A 19,112-nucleotide genomic window follows, 5' to 3' on the forward strand; every position below is an offset into this window, starting at 1 on the left:
CATCCCACACCCTGTTGAACTCCTTGGAGAACTGAATGAAAGGCTTAAAAGAGGTAGTTTTAGGCTAAACTGTACAACAATATATTATGTCATAATGTAATAATAATAATAGTAATTCTGTTAGTAAAGCTTATCACTTTTACTTTGAAACCGGGGATTAAATATAACTACCACGAACTAGCTCACTGAATTCACCTCTGAACCTGTGAACTAGAGGAATTAAAACTAGGAGATCTCACTTTCTGAACATTTATGAGTCATCTGTTTGTCATCTGCGATTGCTTCAAATAATCAGAGGAGGGGGACAGCAAGGGGTTAGAGAAGAATTGGCATGAGTTGATATTTTTTTTTTTTTTTTTTTTTTTTGAGACAGAGTCTTGCTCTGTTGCCGGGACTGGAGTGCAGTGGCCGGATCTCAGCTCACTGCAAGCTCCACCTCCCGGGTTCACGCCATTCTCCTGCCTCAGCCTCTGGAGTAGCTGGGACTACAGGCGCCCGCCACCTCGCCCGGCTAGTTTTTTGTATTTTTAGTAGAGATGGGGTTTCACAGTGTTAGCCAGGATGGTCTCGATCTCCTGACCTCGTGATCCGCCCGTCTCGGCCTCCCAAAGTGCTGGGATTACAGGCTTGAGCCACCGCGCCCGGCCCCAAGTTGATAATTTTTGAAGCTGAAAGATGGATACATAAAAGTGAATTTTACTATTTTCTTTACATTTACATATACTTAAAATTTTTCATAAAAATGCGGAGAATGGGTGATAGGAATGAACCAACCAAACAAAAGGAGATGATTTCTTGCATTTCTTCCTAAACTATCAATCCTAGAGTGGTGTTGGATTGTCTTCTAATCCCTTATGCCTCTAATGTCATGGCTTTGTACCCAGATAATTCACTAGGTTCTGAAAAGCCAGCACTAATGAATAGTGATACATGTTAGAATTCCATGTTACTAAAACAAATTCAAAGCTGTATGATTTCCATCATAGCTTTGGCAATTGTGTCTCTTCTCACTTCATCGTTCTGGAAATCAAGAAGATTCCTCAGCTTGACTCCAAGGTAAGCTAACATCCAAAGGCTTCCTTAGGCTCCAGACTTTCATTGCATTCAGTACAGGCAGCATCAGTGGTGGAGAGAATGGAATAAGGCAGAAATTGGCATATACAAATATTATACCTCTCACATCACTGATTTGAAAAATGGCCCATGGACCATGGACTTCATAATCTCATACTCCAAGCTGCCAGAAGAAATAGTTTCCATTGCTACTTCCCTTTATGTTAAATCAGATGCAGGACAGAGTGGGAAATGAGTATCAGTGGGCAGAACTTGCCCATGCATGTCACGGGAAGAAAACAGAGGATTTCTGCTAGATTTTTTGTCTGCTTGTTCATTTCTTATCCCTAGCACCTGTGATCCAGCACCTGTCCTATGGTAGACATTGAATACATATTTGTTAAACAAAGAGGAATTCACTTTACATTAAATTCTGATCCTTACCAAATTACTGGATTAAATGTTTCTTACAGCAGGAATTTGCCTTTGTTTGTTTTTGTGTCCCCAGCCCCGAGCACAGTTCCTGGCGGAATAATGTTTGTTGAGCTACATTTCAAGGACTAAAACCTCTGGTGAGAACTACAAACACATATGCAAAACTATGGATGAATATTTGAGGAAAGGAGCCAAAACACAATAAAGTACATCCTATATGATTGTACTTATATAAAGTACAAAAGCTAATGTATGCTGCTAGAATCAGGAGAGTGATTACCCTTGGAGGCAAGGAGCAACTGGAAGGGAACACAAGGGGCATCATTTGGGGTAATGATAATATTGAATTTCTTGACCTGGGTGCTGGTTACAAGGGTATTCACTCTGTAAAAAGTCATTGAGATGTACACTTATAACATGTGCACTTTTTCTTTACGTATATTATACTTCAATTTAAAAGTTTCTTATAAAAGCTAAAAAAAACACCCTCTGGCTAAGATAATAATGAATACAATAATCTCTCAATTCTAAATTCAATTGTAGTTTCTATGGAAAAAGATGTATAAAATTAGACATACATTCTAAAGATAGTTGAGTGGGCTATCCATTTTAGTATCCTACGTACACTTAAAAAGACTCCTACATCATATTCTATACAGAGGATGAAACTCTGACCCTTAATTTGTATGGATTCTTCTAAACATGTTTGATTTCATTATTATAATTTGTTATCGAACCAGATACGTTAAAGTATTCCACAGTCTCTATTAAGGGAAACTGTGCCCAACCCACTCCACCTACACAAAAAACAGAACTGGGGCAGACCAGGGTGGCCGTGTTTTACACTACACAACCTCTGTCCCTTTCCACAGGGTAGCCAGTCTCTAAATCAACCAGCATCCCATGGCCCAAGTAGCTTGGTTTAAAAAGGTGAGTTGGGCTAAGGTAAGACCCTTGTTGGGGATCTGTAATTGGCCGACTGAGAAATGCAGCCACCTGGTAGAGAAGCTAAAGGATAAAGGATGCCTTAGGGTTGAGTTGGATCCATGGTAGGTAAAAGTATGTGCAAAGAATGCTTGGGAGAGTGCAGAATGGTCGTGGAGACCTCACCAAGGGAAGTTTTTTGAAGACTGGTATGGGAGAGATACCTAGATCTGTGTTGGAACCTGAGCCAATGCTTCTGAATGCTGCTTGCTCTTGGAATCACCTGGACAGCATTAAAAATACTGATGCTTGGTTCCCACTCTCAGGGATTCTGGTTAAATTCTAAACCTGGGGTGTCGCCTGGGTCACTGAAAAGCTCCCTAGGTGACTCATATGCAGCCAGGGTTGCACCTGGTAAGCTTCCCAGGTCAGTCAAAACACTGTCCCCTTTACCTGTGGTGACCAAGGGGACTCTGCTCCTTGCAGCAAGTCTGCCTGGAGCAGTTGCTGTGGGGCGTGGAGGAGCTGTGGACTTTCTTGTCCCTATAACTACATGTAGCCTAGAGTCTGCAATAATATGAGTTGGAAGTGACAACTATCCTCACAACAGCAGCAGCATCATGGAGGGGTTTGTGAAACCAATGTACTGTTCAAATGACCTCGTTACTCTGAGCCACAGATCAGTGATCTGGACCCTGCAGGCCTGCCAAGCAGTCAGTCCGTGGGTTTGTGCAGAGGTGGTGCAGAATTTGCCCTCTGCCCCAGTTCCATGGGAACATGTGAGGTTTCTCCTCTTTTTTTAGGGAAGCATTTTCCTAAGAAGCCAGGCATTTTCCCCTAGAATTTTGGTGGAGGTGGACACAGGGGTGTGCCTGATCTGTCTATACCCTCCCCCAAGGGCTATGCACTTATTAATTCAGTAAGAAAAGGGGCTGTGGGAGGAGAGGGGAGGATTTTTTTCCTTTGCCTTCCTAATAGCCTACATGTCATAGACTCCTGCCTGGATTATCTTATTTGGTCTTTAGAACAACTCTATGAAAGTAGTAAAGCTGGTAAGATCTACTTGATAGAAGAGGAAACTGAGGCCCAGAAGGCTACTAAACGCTTTCCTTGAGGTCATAAGGCCCAAGACCCCTGGTTCAGTACCCTTTTCCACACACTGGGTGACCTCTCAGCATAGGTCCCAGGTCACATAATGACATAATAACCATGTTCTGGCGAGCAGCCATAATACCACCACTCAGCTCATATGGATTTAAGAAATGTAATTAAACAATAAAGCCTTTCTTAGAGGAATTAATTAATCAGCGTAAGCAGTCTTAAAATCACATCCAGATCATATCAATCTGTGTTTTTCAAGTAGAAAGTTTAAAAATTTTGAACACACTTTGTGAGGTTTTTCCAGTTTTTTGTTTTTGTTTTTTGACCAAGTCTCGCTTTGTCACCCAGGCTGGAGTGCAGTGGCGTGATCTCGGCTCACTGCAACCTCCGCCTCCCTGGCTCCAGCAATCCTCCCACCTCAGCTTCCCAAGTAGCTGGGACCACAGGAGCGCAACACCAAGCCTGGCTAATTTTTGTATTTTTTTTTTTTAGAGAGACGGAGTTTCACCATGTTGCCCAGGCTGGTCTTGAACTCCTGGGCTCAAGCAGTCCACCTGCCTTGGCTTCCCAAAGTGCTGAGATTACAGGCATGAGCCACCATAACCAGCCTTGAATACACTTTGGTGACTTCTGTTTATAAATAATATATGTTCATTGTAGAAATTCTGGAAAACACAGAAAAGCTTAAAGAAGAAAATGAAGTGCACCATAATCATACTACCCAAAGACACTGATATGCATATGCATAATACACATATGGTATGTACACAAATGTATTTCTAAAATTGACATCATATTATATTATTGTGTGTCCTTTTCATTTGCTTATTATATCATGAACAATTTCTCATGACAATCAATTTTTCAAAAATACAGTTTCCATAGATTAGTAAGTTTTGTATTATGGATATATCATGATGTAATTTTTTCTTATTATTGATTCCAATGTTTACTATTATAAAAATGATTATAACCATCCTCATATATAAATATTTTTCCTATCTCTACTTATTTCCTTATGATAGACTCAGAATAGATTTCTAAAAGTACCATTATTAGATTATGGATGGTTTTTAAATCTCTAGTTCTTCACTGCTGACTTGTACCAAATTACATGTCCAACTCTGAGTATGGAAATGCCTATCTGACCATATCCTTACCAACATTTAAAATTATCATTTTATTTCTTTTTCTATGAAATCATGTCCTTTGACTCCTTTTGTTGCTTTCTAAGCACTTTTTATTTATTAAGGATATTACTTAGTCTTTTCTTATTTCTTTTGATGCTGAAAGTTTTTTCTTACTGATTACCGATTTGCCTTTTCGTTAATGATTTTTAACATAGAGAAGTTTAAATTTTTATTTAACAAAATATATCAACTCCTATTATGTATTATTTCTTTGCTTTTAATTTTTTTTTTTTTTTGAGACAGACTTTCACTCTTGTTGCCCAGGCTGGAGTGCAATGGCATGATCTTGGCTCACTGCAACCTCTGCCTCCTGGGTTCAAGTGATTCTCCTGCCTCAGCCTCCCAAGTAGCTGGGATTACAGGCATGTAATCCATGTAGTCCACCATGGCATGTAATCCACCATGCCCGGCTAATTTTTGTATTTTTAGTAGAGACAGGGTTTCTCCATGTTGGTCAGGCTGGTCTCGAATTCTCGACCTCAGGTGATCCACCCTCCTGGCCTCCCAAAGTGCTGGGATTACAGGCGTGAGCCACTGCTCCCGGCCTGCCTTTATTCTTTTTTTAAAATCTTTTTTTAATCTTTTTTTTTTTAAATCATAAATTTAGGGGGTGCAAGGGTAGTTTTGTTACATGGATATATTGTGTAGTGGCGAAGTCTGGGCTTTTGGTATAACCATCACCCGAATAGTGTGCAATGCACCCGTTAAGTATTGCATCATCTCTCCCTTCCTCCTACCCCCCCACCCTTCTGAGTCTCCAATGTCTATCATTCCACACTTTGTGTCCATGAGTACATATTATTTAGCTCCCACTTATAAGTGAAAACATGCAGTATTTGACTTTCTGAGTTATTTTACTTAAGATAATGGCCTCCAATCCATCCATGTTGCTGCAAAAGACATGATTTCATTCTTTAAATATCCTTTCCTGTCTTCAGATCGAGGAAATATTGCCTACATCTTCCCCTTAACATTTTCTTTTTAATATGTAACTCTTCAGTGCATTTGGGACTTACTTTTATGTATGATGTAAGGGAAGACACTGCCTTCTTATTTTCTAAATATTTACCCAAATTTACCCAAAGCTTTCTGTTGAATAATTAACAGAATTTACAGAATCTCCCCTACTCAAGTGTGTGATATCCTTCAAGTGTCTGCCACTTTTTTTTTTTTTTTTTGGCATTTTCCAAGGATCAAATCTTGGATTTATTTTTTATTCCCACTGTTTTCTAATTTATTATTTTATATTTTCTTTACTGCTTTTCTCCTAATTTCCTTAGGATACTTATTAAGTTTAGTGCTCAATCATATACTTTTATTCTTTCTGAATAAAAAATGAAAGTATTTAGAAATGGAACTTTACCTTGTGTAATGTATCCAGTAAGTTTTGCTCCGTACTCATCTTTTAAAATTGTGTATTTCATTTCAATGGGAATTTAGAATAATATTCTTAAAATTCCCTGTAATTGGTTTTTTTAAGCTTTCATAATTTCATTATTAATACTAAACTGGGATCAGAGGCTGTGGCCTGTAAAATGCTAACACTAAGCTCTAATTCCTCCAGATTCCGCTGTCTATAGGGATGCGTCATGACTAAGTGACACTTTCACACTAAGGCCATAAAGCTGTCAGGGGATTCCTGGTTGAACAGAGAGGTAGGACACACAGAATTTACTTCAAAAGGAATGGAAAAGTAGGCAACAGGCTTAGCATGGAGCTTAGAGTTCAGAGGGAACCCAGGGCCAGCAACAGAGAAGTAAATGAAGAAGCAGAAGATCTAAGAATGAAGATATAGCTACATGGGGTCAAGGGCAAGGCTGCCCAAATTCCAGGTGAGAGCCCAGAGACGGGAATGCATAAGAGCGAAAGGACTGGGCAGGCTCATGTGTTGGTGCTAAGTCTGGTGCGCCACTGAGGTGGTTGCCTGCCCTGGGGCCTCACCTCTCCAGAGGCCAGGGAAGCAGCACAGTGAAGAGGGAATCAGGAAGCCTGGGTCCTAATATAAAATAGACCACAAATTCTGTGCCCTAGAGCATACCACTTCTCTCTATGTTATAAAGCAAGGAGACTAGACTAGATCATTTGTGAGGTCCCTTGTAGCTCTAAAGATGTATGAGTCTATCCTTATAGCACTGCAGCCTTCATTCATGGAAGAGTAGGCATGTGGAGTCTGGGGAGCGGGAGGCGGGTCTGCAGATGGCTGAATAGTTGGGGGAAGGGTGACTCCTGCTGAGAAAAGTTCCCATTGTCTCAAACTAGACTGCTCATTTGGTCCCGTGCCAGGCACCCTGGCGCTAATGACACGTACTTCTTCAGACCCTCTCCAGTCACCTGTAATATCTTGATTGCCATTAGAATTGTATCTGGCCCATGAGTGGCCTGCATCCCATCTTCCAGCCTAGAGCAGGTTTTCCTGGCTATGGAGGGAGATGATCTAGGGGGCTCTTCCAAACAATTCCCAACTCCGTGAAAACCACTCTGATTAAGAAGGGAGAAGTGAGTAGCCAGCACCTGGTTGTCACTTGGAGAATGAATTGATTGGATTCAGAATAGAGAATCAGGTTTCTAAGCTTGTAACTGCCAGTTATGATTGTATGTTTACACATTAAGTAGGTAAATCTGTTTCATCATCTGTTAAAATAGGATTGAGGATGCAAAAAGACTTCCTGGATGATTTTTAAAATTATGTGAGATAATGTGTATGAGCATGTCTCCAATGCTTCTGCCAAGGAATATCTAAGCAAAGAGCACAGACATCAAATGTTGGAGCTGGAAGAGCTCTTAGATCTAGGAAAAGGACACATATTTTACTGCAAAGGAAACTCAGGTTCCGTGAGGATGTCACCTGCCCCAAGAAGACTTTGATTGACATCTTCTAGGATATTAGGTTGGACATGGACAGTGTGTACAAACATGAGTGTGCACACTCCCAAGTGAACATGGGTTTGTTTGCATATGTATATGTAAATGAAAGAGCACAAGATGCACAGGTTACAGCTGTTAGAAGATATGGAGGGACAGCTGCAGGGGCTTGCCAAGTTGTTTAAAGCTGGCTTTGCTTAAATGATTCAAACCCTTTGGTTTTTACAAATATTCTCCTTTATCCAGAAGAATAGGGCTGGTTAAATGATAATTAATAATAGGCTGATGATTCACTTTAGTTAAATGCACACATTCTAAGTGCATGTGCCATGTGAATAATTTACATTTGAATATTTTAAAATATGCTCCTAATACAGAAAAGCATTAAAATTGGAAGCATCACACACATTATTTGACAGTTCTTTTCGACTCTCAATCTTGAAAATTCAGCTGATCCTTAATTAGATTACCAACTTTTCAACCTGAATTGGTTGGAATGACCTAAATTTGGTTCCACACTAACCTGAGGGTGGGGGGCACTCCAGAGAGATACGTAGTCCAACTCCTCTTTTTACAGATGAGGAGACTGAGGCTGGCAGAGGTTAAGTGACTTAACCAAGGTCACATCTTTTGTCAGTGGTGGGGCTAGGATTAGGATGTGGATTTTAGATTTGCAGGGATGTCCTTGACATGCACACTAGCAAACATTTGAGCATGGGCCCACTTCGTCTTGAATGGTAACCCCTATTTGGTAATCCCCAATCCTCCTGGGATTATCGCTCATCCCAGGGCAGTGAAAACTCTTCTCTTCTAGGAATTGGCACAACCAGTCAGCAGCCCACCCTCCCCATGTGTTTATAAAATCACCCTGGATCTCCCCAGTCCTGGAACACCAAGGAGAAGGGCCTACTCCATGCCAGCCCTCATCTTCAACAGTTTGACATCTGATTTTAATCCTCAGATGAACACTAAGATGTAGGTTTTACATCCTCCACGTAAGAGATAAAGAAAACCAAGGTGAGGGAGGTGAAGTGATTTGAAGCTTGGAAGTGGCAGAGCTGGGATTCCAGGCTAAGGCTTGTTCTCTCCCTTCCCGACTTCCCCAGGACTCATGAGTGGCCATGAGGAAGCCAACTCCTTCTTTTTAGTATCAGCCCTGCCCAGTATCTGCTGCAAACCTACAATAGCCTTGCCCAGAGCATATACTCCCAGAGTATATTCCCTGGAATGCACGACCTTCAAGGGGTTAATAGGTTTATGTGCACAAAGACTGGCGGATACATTTAGGAAAAGTGGGTTAAAGAAGTTAATCAGAGTTCTTAACTATGCCTTTTCTATCCTTAAGTAAATTGAGACTCTTCAAAATAAAATTCAATATATGGTTTCCTGATCTCACTGATAATGGGACTCTTTTATCATTGAGCTTCCTACAAAATGAATATTCCATGGAACATACCCAGGGAAATGCTTGTTTAGCCATTTAGAAAATAGCTGTGATGAGGCCGGGCGCGGTGGCTCACGCCTGTAATCCCAGCACTTTGAGAGGCCGAGGCGGGCGGATCACAAGGTCAGGAGATCGAGAACATCCTGGCTAACACGGTGAAACTCCGTCTCTACTAAAAATACAAAAAATTAGCCGGGCATGGTGATGGGCACCTGTAGTCCCAGCTACTCGGGAGGCTGAGGCAGGAGAATGACGTGAACCCAGGAAGCGGAGCTTTCAGTGAGTCGAGATGGTGCCACCGCACTCCAGCCTGGGCAACAGAGTGAGACTCTGTCTCAAAAAAAATAATAATAATAAATAAATAAAAAAAGAAAAAAAGAAAAGAAAATAGCTGTGATGAAACCTGCTCCAAATAAAAACAGTGAGAGTATATATTTATACTCAGAAGCCTTTTCCTGTTGAATGAGCTGCAAGCAGTCATCTCCTTCCTCCAAAAGTTGGAGATCTAGTGGGAGGTCCCTAAAGAAGGGGTGTGTGCTAAATCCCTTGAACAGGTAGAGAGCCTACTGGGGAGGCTGACTCCCAGAGGCACATCAACAAATCCACACTAACAAAATGGTCTCGAGTTGCTCCTTATGTGGAGACAGACCGTTTAATGTATCCATTAGGATGGGATTCTTTCCACCTGCATATCCTTTGCTATCCAGCCTCTCTAGAATGAGGTGGGGTATAAATAATTGAGCTAAAAATAAAGTGAATTATCATAGGCATATATTTCCAAAGTACTGTATGTTCCATAGAACCAATGTTCTATGAGATGTTAAGAAAAGTAAACAATTTTGAATAATTTCAGAGATGTTTCTATGCCAAGGTACCTTCATTGTAAATAACCAAGCAGGGATAGAACATGCAGTTTCCCAAATTTATTTGAGCACAGAACTCTTTTCTTTCAGGTCAACTGCTCCACAGGACACAAGTTTAGACAACAGTAGTCTAAGGTATAACTTTAAAGTAAATAAGTCCTTTTTCTTTTTCTTTTTTCTTTCCTTTCTCTCTATTTTTGTTTAAGCAAGGAGATCAGAGCTTACACATATAAATGAGAGTTGCAACCTAGGGAAACTAGCTGCTCTTGCCAGCAACGCGGCCACTCTTTCAAAGGGCTTTTGAAACTCCTTTCAGTCATTGTCTCCAGGAATTAGGGCACATTCTCCTGAATACCCTTGTTAATGGCAAAGGTTGACCCTTTGAGAGGGGATTTGATTTTGGGAACAAAACTATGCAAAGTCAAGCATGATGATTCATGTTCAGGAAGAAGTAGACAGCAGTGGTTAAAAGTGAGGACATGAGTTTAAACCCCAGCTCTGCTACTTAATAGCGGCGTGACATTGAGGAGGTTACCTTTTAGGACTCAGTGCTTCATTTGCAAAATGGAGATAATTATATCTACCTCAAAAGGTTACCATGATGATGACATTAAAAATGAGATCTATAAAATGCTTAGCACCAAGCAATACAAAAATAACTAATGCCTCTAATAAAACCTTGCCTGGTTTTATTGCATGACTTGTAAACTGGAAGTAAACACAGTTCTCAAAGGAGGGTCCAGAAATCTTTAGCCATGGAAGCACAGTTGGGCAAAATCTATGGCCCTCCATGAAGTCAAGAGTGATTTGTACGTATACATTCTAGTTTGTATTTTTAAAGATTCATTGCCTTTTAATCACATTTTGCACATGCAAGCACCTGCCATCTTGCTATGTAAAAATGGGCCTAACAATTCTTTTCCAATCCTTGCTCCATGAGAGGGATACTGAAACATCATTTTATCATCAACTACCACAGGGAGAGCCTGGTAAGATCCCTTTGGACCTGTTTGGGAGATTGGGAATGACAATTATTGTATTAATAATCTTACAACAGCCAGTTTCATATTATGAGGTTCTTTCAATGAACAACCTAATGTATTGGCTTGTTAGAACTGATTCAATAATCTTTGTCCATTTCTTTTTATCTCTTTCTTTATTTTATTTTATTTTTTTTTTTTGAGATGGAGTCTCACTCTGTCACCCAGGCTGGAGTGCAGTGGCGCGATCTTGGCTCACTGCAAGCTCTGCCTCCTGGGTTCACGCCATTCTCCTGCCTCAGCCTCCTAAGTAGCTGGGACTACAGGTGCCTGTCACCACGCCCGGCTAATTTTTTGTGTTTTTAGTAGAGACGGGTTTTCACCGTGTTAGCCAGGATGTTCTCGATCTCCTGACCTCATGATCCGCCCACCTTAGCCTCCCAAAGTGCTGGGATTACAGGCGTGAGCCACCGCGCCCAGCCATCTTTGTCCATTTCTTTAACCATGCCATTTCTTTATTATATTAAAGTAACTGTTTGTAGAATACAACAGAATTTTAAGATAGGAAGAGACCTTAGATGTAATCAAATGCAAGGGTCTCAAAATGCCAACTTATCTTTGTTTGGTCTTTATCCTGTTTAAAAATCTATTTCCAGATGTCCACCTTCCCCTAAAAATTAGGAAGGTAGGGCTCCATGTGTACGTACCACATTCCCATCAGCAATAGTCAGTTGGAGCAGGGAACGTCATTTTTAGGTAAGACATGTCTTCTCTGGTTTACCTCAGTCACCACTACTCCCTATTGTCTTATACTCAACTGCTTCCTTCATTGATCTTACCACCTCAAACCCCACTAGCATTTGAGTTTCAGAACCGCAATTTAATCTACCTTTAATATTTTATGCAATAAAAGCTGAGGTCCAGTGATACTTTGTGACCTACCCAAGGTCATGCAGCCCAATAGTGGCCAAACTGAATTTCAAACCCATTATCTCCTGACTTCTACTTCAGGCCCCTTTCTATGCTACCATAGAACCACTCATCTGAAGACTGCCAATGTTAATTATTTAAACAAAATCTAGCACGTTTTACAAAATGTGGTGCCAGTCATTTTATTCATGAGGAAGAAAGGAGAGGGTTATGACTTTTTTTTGAAAGGTAAATAGTTCATGTTTCCTGCGAGAAGTATTTAAAGAAAAGGTTTCTCAGCAAGTTCTGCTAGAAGACTGTGTATAGAACCACAAAATGTTTAAAGCTGAGATTATTGGCAAACGCAGATTATACAATCAGACACTAATCTGATGTTACGGTAGTTCCAATTAAAGCGATTTTCAGATACTGTAGTAAAGCTAATGTGTATTGAGTTACAGGAATCTTGCCAAGCATTTTCCATGCCCTGTTTTACTTAATCCTTACTGTAAATCTGTGCAATAGGTACTATGGTTCTTCCTCATTTTGTAGATATAGATATCAAGACTTGATTAAGCTTGCCCCAAATCACACAACTAGTAAGCAGCAGAGTGGGGATTTGAACCCATGCTTATCTGCCCACAAGCCTGTGTTGTCTGCCTCATTGCCAGCTCACCAAGGTCAGCTGTTTTGATATTACAGCTGATGCTGTAAAGCCCTTGCAGACATTTTGTAGCCCATGTTAGCCACAGGATCAACAACCAGCAAGCATCACCATCATCACTAATCAACTGAATATCATTTTGAACAAAATGAGAACGCTTATCAAGACTACGTTATAATACATTTAAGCAGACCAAGCAAATACTTGTAATCCCAGCACTTTGGAAGGGTGAGGTGGGAGGATTGTTTGAGACCAAGAGTTCAAGACCAGCCTGGGCAACATAGCAAGACCTCATCTCTACTTACATAAAAATAATTTTTAAATGAAACCAATGCATTCAAATACAGGCAAAGTATAATTTACCATATCAAGAATCACTACCAGCCTGGAGCTGCCATATCAGGGTGAAAAGTGACAGCGTGTCACTCATCTTTTGTGTCCCTCACAAAGCCCAACATTTTACCTGCTACCCAGTAGAGTCTCAAAACATGTCTGCTAAAATGGGAGGCTTTTGTTTTCATTTTGTTGCTGCTTGCAACTATACAATAAATAAATACTTGTTTTGGCTAAGCAGGTACTTAAATAAATCAAAAAGGAAATTATCTTTGTGTTAATGATTTTTCTTTTCATATTAATAGTGCTTAACTAACATTTCCCTCTGGATGTCCTGTCAGACTGGATAAAGGAGCATCTTACCCTTCCCAGGACAGACTAGTCAGCCTCTGCAGTCCAACTAAAAACCAAGGAGGCCAAATGTGAAGTCAGCGTGGGACAAAAGAGACTCAAGCGGTGGGTCTAACGAAAGGCTCAGATGCTTTGTGTTTGAAATCTGGTATGCTGGAAATCTCTGCTGAAGAAGTTTGAATTCACAACTTCATGAGCAAATATCTCCTCGAGGTTTTTTAGCTTGGTTCACTTCCCAGACCTCCACACCATTAGTCCACATGAACTCAGATAGGGTGCACCAAACATCTGAAAGAGTGTGAACATGACCAGCACTATCTGCTGAGAGTAACACAGGAGCCTTCAGCACAAAATCGATGGAAACATAAACTGGATTCAACAAATATATGGGAAGCCATGTCTAGGCTTTTCTCTGGGACCACAGCTTATGGGTGATCCTCCATGAAAGACACAGGCAGATACGAGCACCATAGCTCTAATAAATGGCACACAGTGCCAGACATCAGTAAAGTCTAGAGAATTTGAGAATCAACAGAGGTCATAGAATGAGATCCTGCAGAACTTGTTTGGGCATGTGTGTGTGTGTGTGTGTGTTTGTGTGTGTGTGTAAAGTCAATGGTGTGAGTGATAACCCTGGACAAATAGAATGGATAGCCAAACACTATGGATGCCAGCTCAGGTGTCTGGATTTTCTCTGTTTCTAGGGAGTCATGAAAGCATGGAGAGCTGTGTCTCAGGAAAGGCAACGCTAATGGAGGTGGGTCAGATGGGAACTGAAAGCAAACAGGGAGGCATGGAGGCTCCTGCCATAGCCTGTGAAACAGTGAATGAAATGCAGCCTCAATGAAGGCAATGGTGCTGTGGTGAAGAGGAGGAGGCAGATTCTCATGCTGTTGGACAGGATACATGTCCAGGTGGAAGTGGACAGTGAAAGAGAGGGGTCAGGTAACTCTGAAATTTCTTGTCTGAATAACTGAAAGGATGAAATACGCTTTCAGAGAAAACATTTGTGGTGAGCGCTAGTTTGTGCAGTTATGAGAATTAATTCGCTTCAAATAACAAACCTGTACATGGACCCTCGAATCTAAAATAAAAGTTAAAATGATTTTTAAGAAAATAAAAACAAAAAGAAGTAATTAGTTAAAAAGTTAAAGATTAGATCTATGGATCATTGGGCAAATTGTAGACAAAACAGCCTAGATGCTATTTGGTCCATCATGGGGACATCAGCTGGGTACAGACCAAAACATGCTCATCTATAACCAGCTCCAAAAGCACCCTTGGCTGATAGGTCTGGCTTGAGTGGTCATTGAAGACTGCTAAATTATAGGCTTGTAATATAAGGAGGAATAGAAAAAGGTAGCAATTGCTTTAAAGGTAAAGGAGGCCATGGGTATTTTTTCCCAGACAGATCATATTTTGAAGGACTAAATGATAAAGCCTTAGTAAGGATGGACTTATTCCTTCCTTTGTTCATGTCTTTTGCTTTTCCATTGTTTTTATTTTTTAATTTCTTATGGATCATGTATTTATGTGTTGATTGTGGATTAATTTTTAAAATAATGCCATTCCCCTCCTTTGACCCTGAAAGATCAAAGATCAATTCTGTCTTTCAAACAAGACCACATCCAGTTGGAATACTAAGAATTTTTTTCTGGTCACATCGGATTCTTACACGCAGTGTTTTTGTTTTGTGTTATAAAACTACCCTGGAAATCACTCCCTGAAAATAGAACACTCTCAGGAATTACAGGGGTTTAGTTAATTAAAATAAGCTATAAATGGGTGGCGACGTGGCCACATTTTGTCCTTTTAATTGGAATTTCACTTCCATCATGAGCCCATATCATTGGGGATTTCAGTCTGCAGTTGAGAAGGAACAGGGCTGTAATGTGTGAAAACACATTTCTCTAAATTCCATTCACTAAAAGTACCACTTTCTATCACTAAAAGCAAGTTAGAATGCATAATCATTGTCATTGGTTATGTTTCAAAACTTGCCCTATGTAAAACATGAATGAAATTGCATTTGCTTTGGAAAGGTTTTTGTTGTTACGTTTAAAACCATAAATGAGATTTTTTAAAAAATGTATTTTACAACTAATCTGATGAATTTGTATTGAATAATTTTATTCTTTCTCTCTCCTCTCTACAGAATGTGGGTTTCTGTTTTTCTTGTTCTCCAACACAAACGGCCAGCCACGGCCTACCAGGACCTTTTCCCAAACACTGCATGTAACTGAAGATACCATGTCTGTTTTCCTCAGTACCCCAGACTGACATTTCAACAAGTACTTCTCATCATGGCTTTTGCAGAAGCTCTGAAAAAGCATCTGGGGACATAACGACATTATCAGATTTTTAGGGTGGATGATGGAAATAGGACATTTGCTTTAACCCTTCCCAACAGCAAATCAAGAAACCAATGAACTGTCTTCCTACATCAATCACGCTGAATTGATTCTGAAATTTATCTCTTCACAGTGTTTGAGGGGTGAGTGTGGTAATTCACAATCACAAATGCTGCTGGAATTCATTGCAAACCTCAACGGCTTGTGCAATCTAGGCCTACTCTGGTGATCCAATGCCGCTGGTCTTCATGTTCCAATGGGGGATTGGCAGCCCATATGGGGTTTTCAGGGCACTGGACAGCCCTGTTTCACAGAAGAGACCTTTCTGTCTGGGATCCATGCATTCCCACAATTGTTATGATCGCTTCATAGTTCGTATTCAGAGCCTTCTCATCCATTTCCTACTCACTGCACATGAGTTTATTAGGCCTTTTCCTGAGGATAGGAGGAAGCAGAGAACATTGGGCAGGAAGGATGGAGAGCAGAGTCTTTAGGCACAGGGTCTTGGAGATTAGGGACAAACTTTGGCCCCCGACAATTTTGCATAAGATCAGCACTGGCACAAGTCTACCATGTTGAGGTTAGCCAATCTGAGTTAACCGAGAACACACAGGGCGAGAATTACTCGCTTTTTGTTATTTCTGAAACCTGAACTGCTTTTAGAAATAAAGGCTGGAATGTTCCATAGGAACTCGGAGCATGGGACACGGGCATGGCACACACTCGGTTGGGCTATTTAAAAACCAGTCCCTTGGCTTCCCTCTGTGATTCTAAATACGTGTAATCACATTACCCTGCAGCAGCCGGTAACTATTTCTATAACATTGTCCAGCATCTGTGCTTGCCGTGACTGGGTCCACCCAACAGAAACAAAGCGGAGATGTGGTAACTGATTAGGTTAATCACTCCAGGCTTTCTGTGCCACAGCTAATGTCCATCTAGTGTCTACTGACACTACTCCTAGAATTTTAAGGACTGATCTATGTAACTATCCTAGGGGAAGGGAGGTGCCTTAGCATATCAAAAGGATGCTTTTTAAATGAGCCATTTATTCATTTAACAAGTGAGCACCATAAATACAACTTATCACACTCTCAGACACAGCAAATTCTTATCCTATGGAAGGATCTCAGCTTTACAGACTCTGTCCCTTTCTGTGGGAAAGAATCTATCTTTTTTGGATTTGTTTGATGTGCTAACTAACACTTCCCCCAGTCACACCACTAGCCATCAATCAAACAGATAAACTCCTTAGGAATATCTAGTCAATTGTTAATCATTTGAAGACATTAGCCAGTAGAAGGACATTAGCCAACAACATTACATAATGTCAAAACAACTGATCAAGTTTGTGAATTCAATTAAACAGTCAAACCAGTTTAGGAGTTTCATATAGACAAAACAATAGATTGAGTGACTTTTAGCTTTTTAGCTTGAAAATATGTGTTCTCACTTCCATTTTAGAGATAAGAAGACTGAGGCTTAGTTAGATTTAGTAATCTGCACAAGACTACATGTTTAGTTAGGTTCTATGAGTGGCAGGGTGAGGTTTAAACACTTGTCTCCAACGTTCACTCCACGCTGTTTGCCTCTGTGTATGTAACTTCAAACAGCCAAAACGGCCAGGTAAGGCAAGAAAATAAAAAAAATAAAAAACAAACAAGTGAAAGGCTTGGGTCCTGAATCATGCAGTTAAGATAGCCAAGACTCAGCTGATCCACAATTGGCTAGTTCTGCCCATATCCCTCCAGCTACAAGCCAAGTCTGTGACCTGATACCTAAGTCCTGGGAGACCTCTCGACCCCCATGGGATACCGCTATAAGAAGTAGGACTCTAATTGCCAAACATTACACATCAGAACAAATTTTACGTGTTCCATTATGCCTGTGAACAGATCTGATTTCTTAGTCAAATATTATTTTTTTGAATATTTTCAGGCATAGACTGAATATGTGGTTCCCTTGCGGCCAACTCAAAACACAGAGCAGAGAGTAATCCTTTGCACTATTCTATATGAATATTTTCTTTCCCTCCTTGTAAGGGAACTAGTTATAAATTAGATGAGATTTAAAAACAGTCTCTTGAGAATTGATATGTTAAGGAATTACCTAGAAAGAGCTGAGGTGTTTTTTTCCCCCACATGGTAAATCACACAGAGTAGCAGCCTGCCCCAGATCCCCGGGAGACAACATCTTGAACACATATGTTATGCTGGGTTCTGTATTGACTAATTCAAAAACTCCAGGGCAAAAGAACCAAAGTTCCCAAGTTAAAAATGAAAGTAAAATAGTGGAATGGAATTGGGATCATTGTTGCAACATTCCAACAACTTCATAAATAGCCATTAAAGTAGACAGCACGACAGGTTAACAAATTTACCATTGTAAGACTCAATCTGCACTGTTGGTGTGAAGTCGCAAACAAACCCATCTACCTCTCACTTTACTGATATTCTGTTTTCTCAGAAATAGAATCACATTTGACAAAATCAATATTGAGATCATTTTACTAGAAGGCTTATCCAAATATATGCCATATTAAAAATAGTCATGATATAAATATTTCTCACAAGAGCTGCAGCGATGGTGTGAATAAAAAACTCCCTTCTGAGATTTCAGTAAAACCAGATCTCACAAAGGATCTGAAAGAAAACAAAAAACAGAAAACAAACAAACAGACACACACAAAGAGACACACACACACAGAACAAACCTTATGTTAATCCGGTTTAGCATAACAGTGACTATTTTGACACTATTTTATGAAGTACGATACTATTCCTTCCCAGATGAAGTAAGAGAAATGAATCGGCTACAGGTTTCTCAGGATAATGTTCAGGGCTGGGGGTATCTAAGCATGTTCAGTAGCAGCTAAAAAAATCAAAAATTCTAAATGCAGCAAATGTTAGCACTGTCAAATGGCCATGCATGCAAGAGGAATCTCTCTCTCCATGCCCTTCTACAAATACATGCAAAGCCCCAAATCCACCGGCTGGAATTTTTAAATCGTAAATTAGATATCAAAATGCTTACGGGCCTTACAATGAGATAACATCAGGAGGAACGGTGCGTGGAATGGATCTGGCATTCTCACATAAAGCATTATCTTTGGTACAAGTACACACGGCAGGGCATTTTGGCTTCGCTGGTTTCTTCCCCTCAGTCAGCAAAAGCGCAGATAAGAGACATAGGAAATAAGCAATTCTTTTCAGGGGAATGCAGGCATTTCCCATCCTTTTGCTTCTTTCTGATTCCATGCAGTCGAGAAAATATCCCCAACCATGAACAGGGCTTCTGGAATTCAGATGGTGATTGTCTTGCTCTAAGAACAGGTCACATAGGAGTCCACCCTTTTCCTCTGCCTCTGTATCTCTGCTTTTTCAAAACAGAGACCTGCAGCTGATTCGTGAGCTTCTCCTCGCTCCAGCAATGCACTGCTCGGGGGAAGAGACCTGTGAGGTACTGTGAGATGGGAGGGATCCAACTGCTGGAGGAGAGAGCCGACTTGCATCACCACGAAAACACTGAGCACAGACCAGCCTTCGAAGGCAAAGTGAAGTGATGTCACAGAAAATAAACAGCTTTCTGCTTTCACCGGGAGGCCCTTTAATTGTTACCAAAAATAGGACGGCATTATGTCTTATTAGTGAGT

The 19,112-nt window shown here is 40.6% G+C and overlaps 1 protein-coding gene across 2 annotated transcripts in view; it reads right to left on the bottom strand.

Moving 5' to 3' along the window:
* The window catches only part of LGI1 (leucine-rich, glioma inactivated 1), a 40,048-nt gene extending 20,979 nt beyond the window's left edge, over positions 1–19,069 (bottom strand). For both annotated transcript variants that reach the window (XM_011934313.1, XM_011934312.1), the window contains exons 1-2: positions 18,503–19,069; positions 18,031–18,102 (exon numbers count right to left, since the gene is read on the bottom strand). In XM_011934313.1, the coding sequence (XP_011789703.1) occupies positions 18,031–18,102; positions 18,503–18,717 (287 nt within the window). In that variant the 5' untranslated portion in view covers positions 18,718–19,069. The remainder of the gene's footprint in view (positions 1–18,030; positions 18,103–18,502) is intronic.
* Positions 19,070–19,112: the final 43 nt, after the last annotated feature.

The sequence above is a fragment of the Colobus angolensis genome, unplaced genomic scaffold (genome assembly GCF_000951035.1).
Source record: "Colobus angolensis palliatus isolate OR3802 unplaced genomic scaffold, Cang.pa_1.0 Scaffold134, whole genome shotgun sequence".
Taxonomy (NCBI): domain Eukaryota; kingdom Metazoa; phylum Chordata; class Mammalia; order Primates; family Cercopithecidae; genus Colobus; species Colobus angolensis.